The 13,402-nt window shown below is 51.7% G+C and overlaps 1 protein-coding gene across 1 annotated transcript in view; it reads left to right on the forward strand.

Moving 5' to 3' along the window:
• Positions 1-453: 453 nt before the first annotated feature.
• LOC144503431 (uncharacterized) overlaps positions 454-13,402 on the forward strand; it is a 54,331-nt gene continuing 41,382 nt past the window's right edge. Inside the window, exons 1-4 of the mRNA XM_078227739.1 lie at positions 454-540; positions 3,150-3,416; positions 4,330-4,489; positions 9,184-9,369. Coding sequence (XP_078083865.1) covers positions 454-540; positions 3,150-3,416; positions 4,330-4,489; positions 9,184-9,369 — 700 coding nt within the window. The remainder of the gene's footprint in view (positions 541-3,149; positions 3,417-4,329; positions 4,490-9,183; positions 9,370-13,402) is intronic.

The following is a 13,402-nucleotide window of genomic DNA, read 5'->3' on the forward strand; positions in this document are numbered from 1 at the left end:
GATAAGTGGATCCATTAAGATCCTGTTCCACTGGTGTTAGGGATCCACTGGGATGCTGTCCCACCTGGATTAGGGATCCACTAGGTTACTGATCCATCCTGATTAGGGATCCACTGGGTTTGTGTTCCACTGGGATTCGTGATCAACTGATATAGTGTTCCGTAGGAATTGCGGATCAATCCAGATCCTATTTTCTATCAGGATTAGGGATCCACAGGTGTCTTAATGTTGGAATTCAGAATCCACTGGGATTCAGTTCCACCAGGGTTGGGAATCCACTGAGACGCTGCTCTGATTGAAGTAGGGATCCATTGGGATTTTGTTCCACTGGAACTTGGGGTCCATTGAGATGCGGATCCATTGGGATTTTACACACACAGCTCTTTCCACCGGAAGGGATTTCTGGAGGGTTATGTAGAGGGACGTGGAGTGGAGGGTCTGGGAGCTGGCCAGATGTGGAACTTGTCCTGGCTGAGTCGCGGCAGTGGGCAGCTGGTGAACGGGGAACGCAAACGATTGGATGTTTACCTTGAGGCACAGGTGAGGCCGCGATTGGGATCCTCCAACCAATCAGCGGGGGAATCCGGGGAAAGCCAGCGATCCACAGGCCTATCCCACAGGCCTGCTGTCAACCGGGAGGGGAGGCCGGGAGTCGGTCGGAACCCAGCCTTCTCCTCAGGCCAGGGGAGGAGTCGGCCTAGCAGGGATGACATGGTGGCACAGTGGTTAGCGCTGCTGCCTCACAGTGCCAGGGACCCGGGTTCAATTCCCGGCTTGGGTCACTGTCTGTGTGGAGTTTGCACATTCTCCCCGTATCTGCGTGGGTTTCCTCCGGGTGCTCCGGTTTCCTCCCGCAGTCCAAAGATGTGCTGGTTAGATTGATTGGCCATGATAAATTGCCCCTTAGTTTCAGGCGAATTGGCAGGGTAAATATGTGGGGTTATGGGAATAGGGCCTGGGTGGGATTGTGATCGGTGCAGACTCGATGGGCCGAATGCTAAATTCTCCATCAGTGTACCCGAGCGCCGGAGTGTGGCGACCAGGGGATTTTCACAGTAACTTCATTGCAGTGTTAATGTAAGCCTTACTTGTGCCAATAATAAATAAAAATGTCTGACCAAAGTTGGCAACTGGAGTGCTCTCACCCTGGGTGGGATTGTTGTCAGTACAGACTCGATGGGCTGAATGGCCTCCTTCTGCACTGCAGGGATTCTATGAATCTATGAGAGGCAGAGGGACCAAGGCCTGGGCGGCAATCCGGAATGCCCAAACCTACAGAGGGCCCCAACTTGCACCCTCACCCGCAACCCGGCTACTGAAGGCATACGGCATGCTTGTATTCATTGGCCGGGGCATTGAGTTTAAAAATTGGCAAGTCATGTTGCAACTTTATAGAACCTTAGTTAGGCCACACTCGGAATACAGTGTTCAATTCTGGTCGCCACACTACCAGAAGGATGTGGAGGCTTTGGAGAGGGTACAGAAAAGATTTACCAGGGTGTTGCCTGGTATGGACGGCATTGGCTATGAGGAGAGGTTGGAGAAACTTGGTTTGTTCTCACTGGAACGACGGAGGTTGAGGGGCGACCTGATAGAAGTCTACAAATTATGAGAGGCATGGACAGAGTGGATAGTCAGAAGCTTTATCCCAGGATGGAAGAGTTAATTACTAGGGGGCACAGGTTTAAGGTGCGAGGGGCAAGGTTTAAAGGAGATGTACGAGGCAAGATTTTTACACAGAGGGTGGTGGGTGCCTGGAACTCGTTGCCGGGGGAGGTATTGGAAGCAGATACGATAGTGACTTTTAAGGGGCGTCTTGACAAATACATGAATAGGATGGGAATAGAGGGATATGGTCCCTGGAAGGGTAGGGGGTTTTAGTTCAGACGGGCAGCATGGTCGGTGCAGGCTTGGAGGGCCGAAGGGCCTGTTCCTGTGCTGTAATTTTCTTTGTTCTTTGTTCACTGAGCCTGGGAGTTGTGGCCTCCTATTTCAGGTCATTAACATAATTGGAAGGCAGGTGACTCAATGGCAACTTCCAAAAGGGGATTGAATACAGGAGTTGGGACAGCTTGTTGAAGTTGTACAAGACATTGGTGAGGCCACACTTGGAATACTGTGTGCAATTCTGGTCACCCTATTATAGAAAGGATATTATTAAACTAGAAAGAGTGCAGAAAAGATTTACCAGGATGCTACCGGACTTGTTGAAGTTGCACAAGACATTGGTAAAGCCACACTTGGAATACTGTGTACAGTTCTGGTCACCCTATTATAGAAAGGATATTATTCAACTAGAAAGAGTGCAGAAAAGGATGCTCCCGGGACTTGATCGTTTGAGTTATAAGGAGAGGCTGGATAGACTAGTACTTTTTTCCTGGAGTGTAGGAGGCTTAGGGGTGAATTTATAGAGGTCTATAAAATAATGAGGGGCACAGATCAGCTAGATAGTCAATATCTTTTCCCAAAGGTAGGGGAGTCTAAAACTAGAGGGCATAGGTTTAAAGTGAGAAGGGGGAGATACAAAAGGGTCCAGAGGGGACAATTGTTTCACACGGAGTGTGATGAGTGTCTGGAACGAGCTGTCAGAAGTAGACTGTCCACTCTGTCCATGCCCCTCATAATCTTCTATCAGTCTATCGCTCCTCAACCTCTGTCATTCCAATAAGAGCAAACCAAGTCTCTCCTCATAACTAATGCCCTCCATACCAGGCACATCCTGGTAAATCTTTTCTGTACCTTCTCCAAAGCCTCCACATCCTTCTGGTAGTCTTTTAAAAAGTATTTGGACAGTTATATGGGTAAGATGGGTAGAGAGGGATATGGGCCAAACACGGGCAATTGGGATTAACTTAGTGGTTTAAAAAAGGGGCGGCATGGACAAGTTGGGCCGAAGGGCCTGTTTCCATGCTGTAAACCTCTATGACTCTATGAAGGGACAATTAGCAGGGCTGTGGGGGTGGGGCTGATTTGATAGCTCACTAAACAGACCTTGGGCTGAATGGCCTCTGTCTGTGCTGGTTTCCAAAGTGATTGGGTCAATCGGCTGGGTTAAAGTACCCTCCCGGGTGAATCCTTCCCCCTTCTCCGGACTGACCCTCTGTTATCCCGGGATTATAGCCCTCTGCTCTCTCTCCTGCCTTCCACAGGATTATTTTAACTGGAGATCGTCGAGGAATTCCGTCAGTGTCTCCCTGGAGCTGAGCAATCCCGAGGGATTCCTACACCATCGCTGCAACCCAGCGCCCCCCAAAACCTTCACTACCCGCCGCGGTGCCCTGGTACTCTACTCCGAGGACCTGGCCCTGCAACCATGGCAGCGCCAACGCATCATCAAGTGGCGACACAGGGCAAGACTCCAGCTCTGCACCCTGCAGGACCTGGTCAGGGCAGTCCTTGCCTATGGGCAGAGAGAGGTGAGTGACAGAGTCAACAGAGTTAAGGATCATCCTCTTCTGCACTGGGTTGGCACAGATTTCACCCTGACTATAGAGTTTGGACAGTCAATCAGCCTTGTCTAGACAATTTGACCAGTCAACTAGCCTTGTCTAGATGGTTTGGGAAGAGAATCAGCCCTGTCTTGACAGTTTGACCAGTCAATCAGCCTTGTCTAGGCAGTTTGACCAGTAAATTAGCCGTGTCTAGACAGTTTGGACAGTGAACCAGCCTTGTCTAGACAGTCTGACCAGTAAATCAGCCTTGTCTAGACAGTTTGACCAGTGTATCAGCCTTGTCTAGACAGTTTGGTCAGTCAATCAGCCTTGTGCAGGCAGTTTGGGCAGAGAATCAGCCTTGCCTAGACAGTTTGATCAGTCAATCAGCCTTGTCCAGACAGTTTGGACAGAGAATCAACCTTGTCTAGACAGTTTGGTCAGTCAATCAGCCTTGTCTAGACATTTTGGACAGAGAATCAGCCTTGTCTAGACAGTTTGGTCAGTCAATCAGCCTTGTCTAGGCAGTTTGGTCAGTCAATCGGCCACGTCTAGACAATTAGGCAGCCTCTCCATGTGAGGAACTTGCCCCGGGTGGATCTGATGGTGGACCAGACACTAGACGGACATTTCTGTAATCTGTCTCCTTGACCAATGCTATTCCGCCACCCCTTAACCTTCAACCTTTCACCCTTCACCCAGAGTGCACTGTGGGGGGTACGGTGAGAATGTGGGTGCGTGGGATTGGTCTATCAGGAAAGGCCGGCTCAGTTTGTGTTTACTGAGCTTTCCATCTTGTTAAAAATGCGAAGTGTTTGTCTGTGTGTTGACTGTAGCTTGGTCAGCTCTCTCTCTGTGGAACAGTTTCCTGAAAGGAAGATTGTTGCTTTGTTTCCAGGGTGGATCCGGCCTCAAGCGAGTGGAGCCCAACCTGCATTTCCTCATCGGACACAGCGACCAGCCGGGGGACCGTAAAATCCGCCCTGGCTATTCGGCCAAGCGATACCTCGCCTGCCTAGCCGAGACCTGCGACGCCCCACATCGGCTGCGAGGCTCGGGTGAGTCTGATCATTCCGTTTCTATCCAGGGGAGGCAGGCAACACACCAACAACAACAACTTATAATTATATAGCACCTTTAATGGAATGAAACTTCCCCCCCCCGTGCTACACCGGAGCATTATCAAACAAAGGGGCGGCACGGTAGCACAGTGGTTAGCACTGCTGCCTCACAGCACCAGGGACCTGGATTCAATTCCTGTCTCGGGTCACTGTCTGTGTGGAGTCTGCACATTCTCCCCGTGTCTGCGTGGGTTTCCTCCGGGTGCTCCGGTTTCTTCCCACAGTCCGAAAAATGTGCGGGTTAGGTGGATTGGCCGTGCTAAATTAACCCTTAGTGTACCGGGATGCAATAGGTTAGAGGGATTAGCGGGGTAACTAAGTGGGGATAGGGCCTGGGTGGGATTGTGGTCGGTGCAGGCTCGATGGGCTGAATGGCCTCCTCCTGCACTGTACGGATTCTATGTAAGAAGTACACACAGATACATAAGGTCAACAGAACAAAGGTTCGGTCAAAGAACTCGATTTTAAGGAGCGTCTTAAAGTGAGGGAGAGATGTGGAGATGTTTAGAGAGGGAATTCCAGAGCTTGCGCCCCAGACAAGTGAAGGCACGGCTGCCAATCATGGAGCAATAATAACTGGCGAAGGGTCAGAGGGCAGGATAACAGAGGGCAGGATAACAGAGGGCAGGATAACAGAGGGCAGGATAACAGAGGGCAGGATAACAGAGGGCAGGATAACAGAGGGCAGGATAACAGAGGGCAGGATAACAGAGGGCAGGATAACAGAGGCCAGGATAACAGAGGGCAGGATAACAGAGGGCAGGATAACAGAGGCCAGGATAACAGAGGGCAGGATAACAGAGGGCAGGATAACAGAGGGCAGGATAACAGAGGGCAGAGAGTCAGAGGGTTGTGGGGCTGGAGGAGATTACAGAGATAGAGAGTGGAAAGGAAATGGGGATCATTTCAAAGGAAGGATTTTGATGAGGGTGGGGAGTTGGATGGGGTACAGTGTGTGTGTGAGGGTGGGGAGTTGGATGGGGTACAGTGTGTGTGTGAGGGTGGGGTGTTGGATGGGGTACAGTGTGTGTGTGAGGGTGGGGTGTTGGATGGGGTACAGTGTGTGTGTGAGGGTGGGGAGTTGGTTGGGGTACAGTGTGTGTGTGTGTGAGGGTGGGGAGTTGGATGGGGTACAGTGTGTGTGTGAGGGTGGGGAGTTGGATGGGGTACAGTGTGTGTGTGTGTGAGGGTGGGGAGTTGGATGGGGTACAGTGTGTGTGTGAGGGTGGGGTGTTGGATGGGGTACAGTGTGTGTGTGAGGGTGGGGTGTTGGATGGGGTACAGTGTGTGTGTGAGGGTGGGGAGTTGGATGGGGTACAGTGTGTGTGTGAGGGTGGGGAGTTGGATGGGGTACAGTGTGTGTGTGAGGGTGGGGAGTTGGATGGGGTACAGTGTGTGTGTGAGGGTGGGGTGTTGGATGGGGTACAGTGTGTGTGTGAGGGTGGGGTGTTGGATGGGGTACAGTGTGTGTGTGAGGGTGGGGAGTTGGATGGGGTACAGTGTGTGTGTGAGGGTGGGGAGTTGGATGGGGTACAGTGTGTGTGTGTGAGGGTGGGGTGTTGGATGGGGTACAGTGTGTGTGTGAGGGTGGGGGGTTGGATGGGGTACAGTGTGTGTGAGAGGGTGGGGAGTTGGATGGGGTACAGTGTATGTGTGTGAGGGTGGGGAGTTGGATGGGGTACAGTGTGTGTGTGAGGGTGGGGAGTTGGTTGGGGTACAGTGTGTGTGTGTGAGGGTGGGGAGTTTGATGGGGTACAGTGTGTGTGTGAGGGTGGGGAGTTGGATGGGGTACAGTGTGTGTGTGTGAGAGTGGGGAGTTGGATGGGGTACAGTGTGTGTGTGAGGGTGGGGAGTTGGATGGGGTACAGTGTGTGTGTGTGAGGGTGGGGGGTTGGATGGGATACAGTGTATGTGAGAGGGTGGGGAGTTGGATGGGATACAGTGTGTGTGTGAGGGTGGGGAGTTGGATGGGGTACAGTGTGTGTGTGTGAGGGTGGGGGGTTGGATGGGGTACAGTGTATGTGAGAGGGTGGGGAGTTGGATGGGATACAGTGTGTGTGTGAGGGTGGGGAGTTGGATGGGGTACAATGTGTGTGTGAGGGTGGGGAGTTGGATGGGGTACAGTGTGTGTGTGAGGGTGGGGTGTTGGATGGGGTACAGTGTGTGTGAGAGGGTGGGGAGTTGGATGGGATACAGTGTGTGTGAGGGTGGGGAGTTGGATGGGATACAGTGTGTGTGTGAGGGTGGGGAGTTGGATGGGATACAGTGTGTGTGTGAGGGTGGGGAGTTGGATGGGGTACAGTGTGTGTGTGTGAGGGTGGGGTGTTGGATGGGGTATAGTGTGTGTGTGTGATGGTGTGTGTGTGAGGGTGGGGGGTTGGATGGGGTACAGTGTGTGTGTGAGGGTGGGGGGTTGGATGGGGTACAGTGTGTGTGTGAGGGTGGGGAGTTGGATGAGGTACAGTGTGTGTGTGTGAGGGTGGGGAGTTGGATGGGGTACAGTGTGTGTGTGAGGGTGGGGAGTTGGTTGGGGTACAGTGTGTGTGTGTGAGGGTGGGGAGTTTGATGGGGTACAGTGTGTGTGTGTGAGGGTGGGGAGTTGGATGGGGTACAGTGTGTGTGTGAGGGTGGGGAGTTGGTTGGGGTACAGTGTGTGTGTGTGAGGGTGGGGAGTTTGATGGGGTACAGTGTGTGTGTGTGAGGGTGGGGAGTTGGATGGGGTACAGTGTGTGTGTGTGAGAGTGGGGAGTTGGATGGGGTACAGTGTGTGTGTGAGGGTGGGGAGTTGGATGGGGTACAGTGTGTGTGTGTGAGGGTGGGGGGTTGGATGGGATACAGTGTATGTGAGAGGGTGGGGAGTTGGATGGGGTACAGTGTGTGTGTGTGAGGGTGGGGAGTTTGATGGGGTACAGTGTGTGTGTGAGGGTGGGGAGTTGGATGGGGTACAGTGTGTGTGTGAGGGTGGGGAGTTGGATGGGGTACAGTGTGTGTGTGTGAGGGTGGGGGGTTGGATGGGATACAGTGTATGTGAGAGGGTGGGGAGTTGGATGGGGTACAGTGTGTGTGTGTGAGGGTGGGGAGTTGGATGGGGTACAGTGTGTGTGTGAGGGTGGGGAATTGGATGGGGTACAGTGTGTGTGTGAGGGTGGGGAGTTGGATGGGGTACAGTGTGTGTGTGAAGGTGGGGAGTTGGATGGGGTACAGTGTGTGTGAGGGTGGTGAGTTGGATGGGGTACAGTGTGTGTGTGTGAGGGTGGGAAGTTGGATGGGGTGCAGTGTGTGTGTGAGGGTGGGGAATTGGATGGGGTACAGTGTGTGTGTGAGGGTGGGGAGTTGGATGGGGTACAGTGTGTGTGTGAGGGTGGGGAGTTGGATGGGATACAGTGTGTGTGAGGGTGGGGAGTTTGATGGGATACAGTGTGTGTGAGGGTGGTGAGTTGGATGGGGTACAGTGTGTGTGTGTGAGGGTGGGAAGTTGGATGGGGTACAGTGTGTGTGTGAGGGTGGGGAATTGGATGGGGTACAGTGTGTGTGTGAGGGTGGGGAGTTGGATGGGATACAGTGTGTGTGTGAGGGTGGGGAGTTGGATGGGGTACAGTGTGTGTGTGAGGGTGGGGAGTTGGATGGGATACAGTGTGTGTGTGAAGGTGGGGGGTTGGATGGGATACAGTGTGTGTGTGAGGGTGGGGAGTTGGATGGGATACAGTGTGTGTGTGAGGTTGGGGGGTTGGATGGGGTACAGTGTGTGTGAGAGGGTGGGGAGTTGGATGAGGTACAGTGTGTGTGAGAGGGTGGGGAGTTGGATGGGGTACAGTGTGTGTGTGTGAGGGTGGGGAGTTGGATGGGGTACAGTGTGTGTGTGTGAGGGTGGGGAGTTTGATGGGGTACAGTGTGTGTGTGAGGGTGGGGAGTTGGATGGGGTACAGTGTGTGTGTGTGAGAGTGGGGAGTTGGATGGGGTACAGTGTGTGTGTGAGGGTGGGGAGTTGGATGGGGTACAGTGTGTGTGTGTGAGGGTGGGGGGTTGGATGGGATACAGTGTATGTGAGAGGGTGGGGAGTTGGATGGGATACAGTGTGTGTGTGAGGGTGGGGGGTTGGATGGGGTACAGTGTGTGTGTGAGGGTGGGGAGTTGGATGGGGTACAGTGTGTGTGTGAGGGTGGGGAGTTGGATGGGATACAGTGTGTGTGTGTGAGGGTGGGGAGTTGGATGGGATACAGTGTGTGTGTGAGGGTGGGGGGTTGGATGGGGTACAGTGTGTGTGAGAGGGTGGGGAGTTGGATGGGATACAGTGTGTGTGTGAGGGTGGGGAGTTGGATGGGATACAGTGTGTGTGTGAGGGTGGGGAGTTGGATGGGATACAGTGTATGTGAGAGGGTGGGGGGTTGGATAGGATACAGTGTGTGTGTGAGGGTGGGGGGTTGGATGGGATACAGTGTATGTGAGAGGGTGGGGAGTTGGATGGGGTACAGTGTGTGTGTGAGGGTGGGGAGTTGGATGGGATACAGTGTGTGTGTGAGGGTGGGGAGTTGGATGGGATACAGGGCCAATCTTTACTGTACGATCTCCAAGCCTCTTGCCTGTCTGCTGTTTTGAACTCGATATTAATGGAAGTTCCTTTGTCCCCGCAGAGAGCGGCAGTGACCTGAACCAACCCGCACCCACCTCCCTGATCACATTCTTGAAGCAGCAGACTAAATGCGATCTCTCCAAGGTGCCCAGTCCCTATCGCACCCTCCCCTACCTCCCTGCTGCCCACTGGTACCCGAGCACGCCCTGTCTGGAGGAGGGTGAAGATGAGGCTATCCCTGACGCAGGTACTGAACACCCCGCGAATTAGAGTCAGTCTGGACCTCCGAGCCATTGGCACAATGGGCAAACTCTGGATGTATCACGTCATAGCTCTGGAGCATGGCACTGCCCCTCACCCCCTGCAGTAAGTTACTGTAACAGCAGGAGATGGTGGGAGTGGGCGGTGGCTCCCTGTTGGAGCCTGGAGGCACTCCCAAGAGTGCCGCGAAAAAAAAGATTCAAGATCCATGCAATTAAACTAAAACTAACCTTCATCTTCTGCTCTGTGATCAACATCACGAAGTTCTGACGAATCTCGGGCCTCCCGCGTGCGCTGGTTGGAAACGGGTTGCGCACTTTCAATTTTTAAATCAGTCAGGTCCGTCTGAATGGCCAATGGGATTTGCAGCTGAAGACAAAGGTCCCCATTCGCCTGCACACAAAACAAAAACTCAGAGGGTGCAGAAAACCCGGGAGAAGCGAGAGAGACAGAGAGAGGTTAACAAAAAGGCACATTGTGAAAATCATTATATTGAAACCACACCAGTAACTTGTATCTTGGGTAGCACAGTGCTTAGCACTAAGAGGCAATTTAGCATGGCCAATCCCCCTAACCTGCACATCTTTGGACGCTAAGGGGCAATTTATCATGGCCAATGCACCTAACCTACACATGGAAAGTCTCGGTGGCACAGTGGTTAACACTGCTGACCCAGGTTCGATTCTCGGCTTGGGTCACTGTCTGTGTGGAGTCTGCACATTCTCCCCGTGTCTGCGTGGGTTTTCTCCGGGTGCTCTGGTTTCCTCCCATAGTCTGAAAGATGTGCTGGTTAGCTGCATTTGCCATGCTAAATTTTCCCGAACAGGTGCCAAAGTGTGGCGACTAGGGGATTTTCACAGTAACTTCATTGCAGTGTTAATGTAAGCCGACTTGTGACTAATAAATAAACTTATTATGTGGAAATCAGATTTTTGGCATCCAAATACGCACATTAAAACATGGATAACACAAAGAACATAAGAACTAGGAGCAGGAGTAGGCCATCTGGCCCCTCGAGCCTGCTCCGCCATTCAATAAGATCATGGCTGATCTTTTCGTGGACTCAGCTCCACTTACCCGCCCGCTCCCCATAACCCTTAATTCCTTTACTGTTCAAACATTGATCTATCCTTGCCTTAAAAACATTCAATGAGGTAGCCTCAACTGCTTCACTGGGCAGGGAATTCCACAGATTCACAACTCCTTGGGTGAAGAAGTTCCTCCTCAACTCAGTCCTAAATCTGCTCCCCCTTATTTTGAGGCCTCCTAGTTCTGGTTTCACCTGCCAGTGGGAACAACTTCCCTGCTTCTATCTTATCTATTCCCTTCATAATCTTATATATTTCTAAAAGATCCCCCCCATTCTTCTGAGTTCCAATGAGTATAGCCGCAGTCTACTCAGTCTCTCCTCATAAGCCAACCCTCTCAACTCCGGAATCAACCTGGTGAATCTCCTCTGCACCCCCTCCAGTGCCAGTATATCCTTTCTCAAGTAAGGAGACCAAAACTGTACTCACAGGACACCCACGTTTCCCGATTCTCTCTGGATTTTCCACCTGTCTCGCCGTTCTCTCTAACCCAGGCTGAAAATTGCCCCCAAAAAGTCTTCTGCTGGAGGCCAGTTCGGAGAAAATAGGAGGTGTCTTAACATTTCTTTTTAGTATATCGTGTATCGTGACATATAAAAGGTTGGGAACCACTGGTATAGTGGTTGGTGTAGTGGTAATTTCACTGGTCAGTAATCCAGAGGCCCAATGTTGTGGGGCCCTGAGATCGAATCCCATCAGGGGTATCTGGTGGAATTTAAATTCAACCAAGAAAAATCTGGAATATAAAAGCTAGTCAGTAATGGTAACCATGAATGTATCATCAATTGTTGTTTAAAGACCCATCTGGTTCACTAATGTCCTTTAGGGAAGGAAATCTGCCGTCCTTACCTGGTCTGGCCTACATGTGACTCCAGAGCCACAGCAATGTGGTTGACTCTCAACTGCCCTCGGGAATGTCCGAGTGAGACACTCAGTTCAAGGGGCAATTAGGAATGGGTAATAAACGTGGGCCTTGCCAACGACAACATCCCCATGAAAGAATATTAAAAAATACACTCTGCATTTCAAGGATGGATTACTGATTCCATCGCCATTTATTAAAGACTTGCTGTAGGATCATAGAATCCCTACAGTGCAGAAGGAGGCCATTCAGCCCATCGTGTCTGCACCAACCACAATCCCATCCAGGCCCTATCCCCATAACCCCATGTATTTACCCTGCTAGTCCCCCTGACACTAAGGGACAATTCAGCATGGCCAATCCAGCTAACCTGCACATCTTTGGACTGTGGGAGGAAACTGGAGCACCTGGAGGAAACCCATGCAGACACGGGGAGAATGTGCAGACTCCGCACAGACAGTGACCCAAGCCGGGAATCGAAGCCAGGTCCCTGGCGCTGTGAGGCAGCAGCGCTAACCACTGTGCCACCGTGCATTGCAATTGTAAGTGATGTTTTACTGGTGACAACACTCAAGAAGCTCGACACCATCCAGGATAAAGTAGCCCCGCTTGATTGGCACCCCATCCACAAGCATTCAATCCCTCCACCACCGACACTCAGTAGCAGCAGTGTGTACTATTCACATGATGCACTGCGGCAATTCACCAAAGATCCTTAGACAGCACCTTCCAAACCCACGACCACTTCAGTCTAGAAGGACAAGGACAGCAGATACATGGGAACACCCCCACCTGCAAGTTCCCCTCCAAGCCACTCACCATCCTGACTTGGAAATATATCACCGTTCCTTCACAGTCGCTGGATCAAAATCCTGGAATTCCCTCCCTAACGGCATTGTGGGTCAACCCACAGCACGTGGAGTACAGCGATTCAAGAAGGCAGCTCACCACCACCTTCTCAAGGGGTAATTAGGGATGGGCAATAAATGCTGGCCTAGCCAGCGACGCCCATATCCCACGAATGAAGTTTTAAAAAATCAGCTCAACCTCCAGATCTCATCCTGGACTCACATGGTGCTGGTTAGGTGGATTGGCCAGGCTAAATTCCCCCTCAGTGTACCCGGACAGGCACCAGAGTGTGGCGACTAGGGGATTTTCACAGTAACTTCATTGCAGTGTTAATGTAAGCCTACTTGTGACAATAATAAATAGACATGTAGGCCAGACCAGGTAAGGACAGCATATTTCCTTCTCTTATGGGACATTCATGAACCTGATGGGTTTTTCCAACAATCCATAGAACCATAGAATCCTACAGTGCAGAAAGAGGCCATTCGGCCCATCGAGTCTGCACCGACCACAATCCCACCCAGGTCCTATCCCCATATCCTTACATATTTTACCCGCTAATCCCTCTAACTACTCAGGATACTAAGGGGCAATTTTAGCATGGCCAATCGACCTAACCCGCACATCTTTGGACAATGGTTTTACAGCCTGCGAGGCCTGGATAGAGTGGACGTGGAGAGGATGTTTCCACTAGTAGGAAAAACTAGAACCAGAGGCCACAACCTCAGGCTAAAGGGACGATCCTTTAAAACAGAGATGAGGAGGAATTTCTTCAGCCAGAGAGTGGTGAATCTGTGGAACTCTTTGCCGCAGAAGGCTGTGGAGGCCGGGTCATTGAGTGTCTTTAAGACAGAGAAAGGCAGGAGAATAGGGATGAGAAAAACGTCAGCCATGATTGAATGGCGGAGGAGACTCGATGGGCCGAGTGGCCTAATTCTGCTCCTATGTCTTATGGTCTTATCAGTAGATTCTTAATTCCAGATTTTTTTTAATTGAATTCAAATTCCACCATCTGCCGTGGTGGGATTCGAACCCGGGTCCCCAGAACATTAGCTGAGTTTCTGGATTAATAGTCTAGCGATAATACCACTGGGCCATCGCTGCCCCAAATTCCCCACACGTGCTTCAGGAGTCTGCCGGAAACCGGGAAGAGGATCCGAACCCAGTGTTTAGAGTCATAGAGTCACCTGGGTTTGCACCATGGAAACAGGCCCTTCGGC

Source organism: Mustelus asterias, chromosome 14, assembly GCF_964213995.1.
Source record: "Mustelus asterias chromosome 14, sMusAst1.hap1.1, whole genome shotgun sequence".
Classification (NCBI taxonomy): Eukaryota; Metazoa; Chordata; class Chondrichthyes; order Carcharhiniformes; family Triakidae; genus Mustelus; species Mustelus asterias.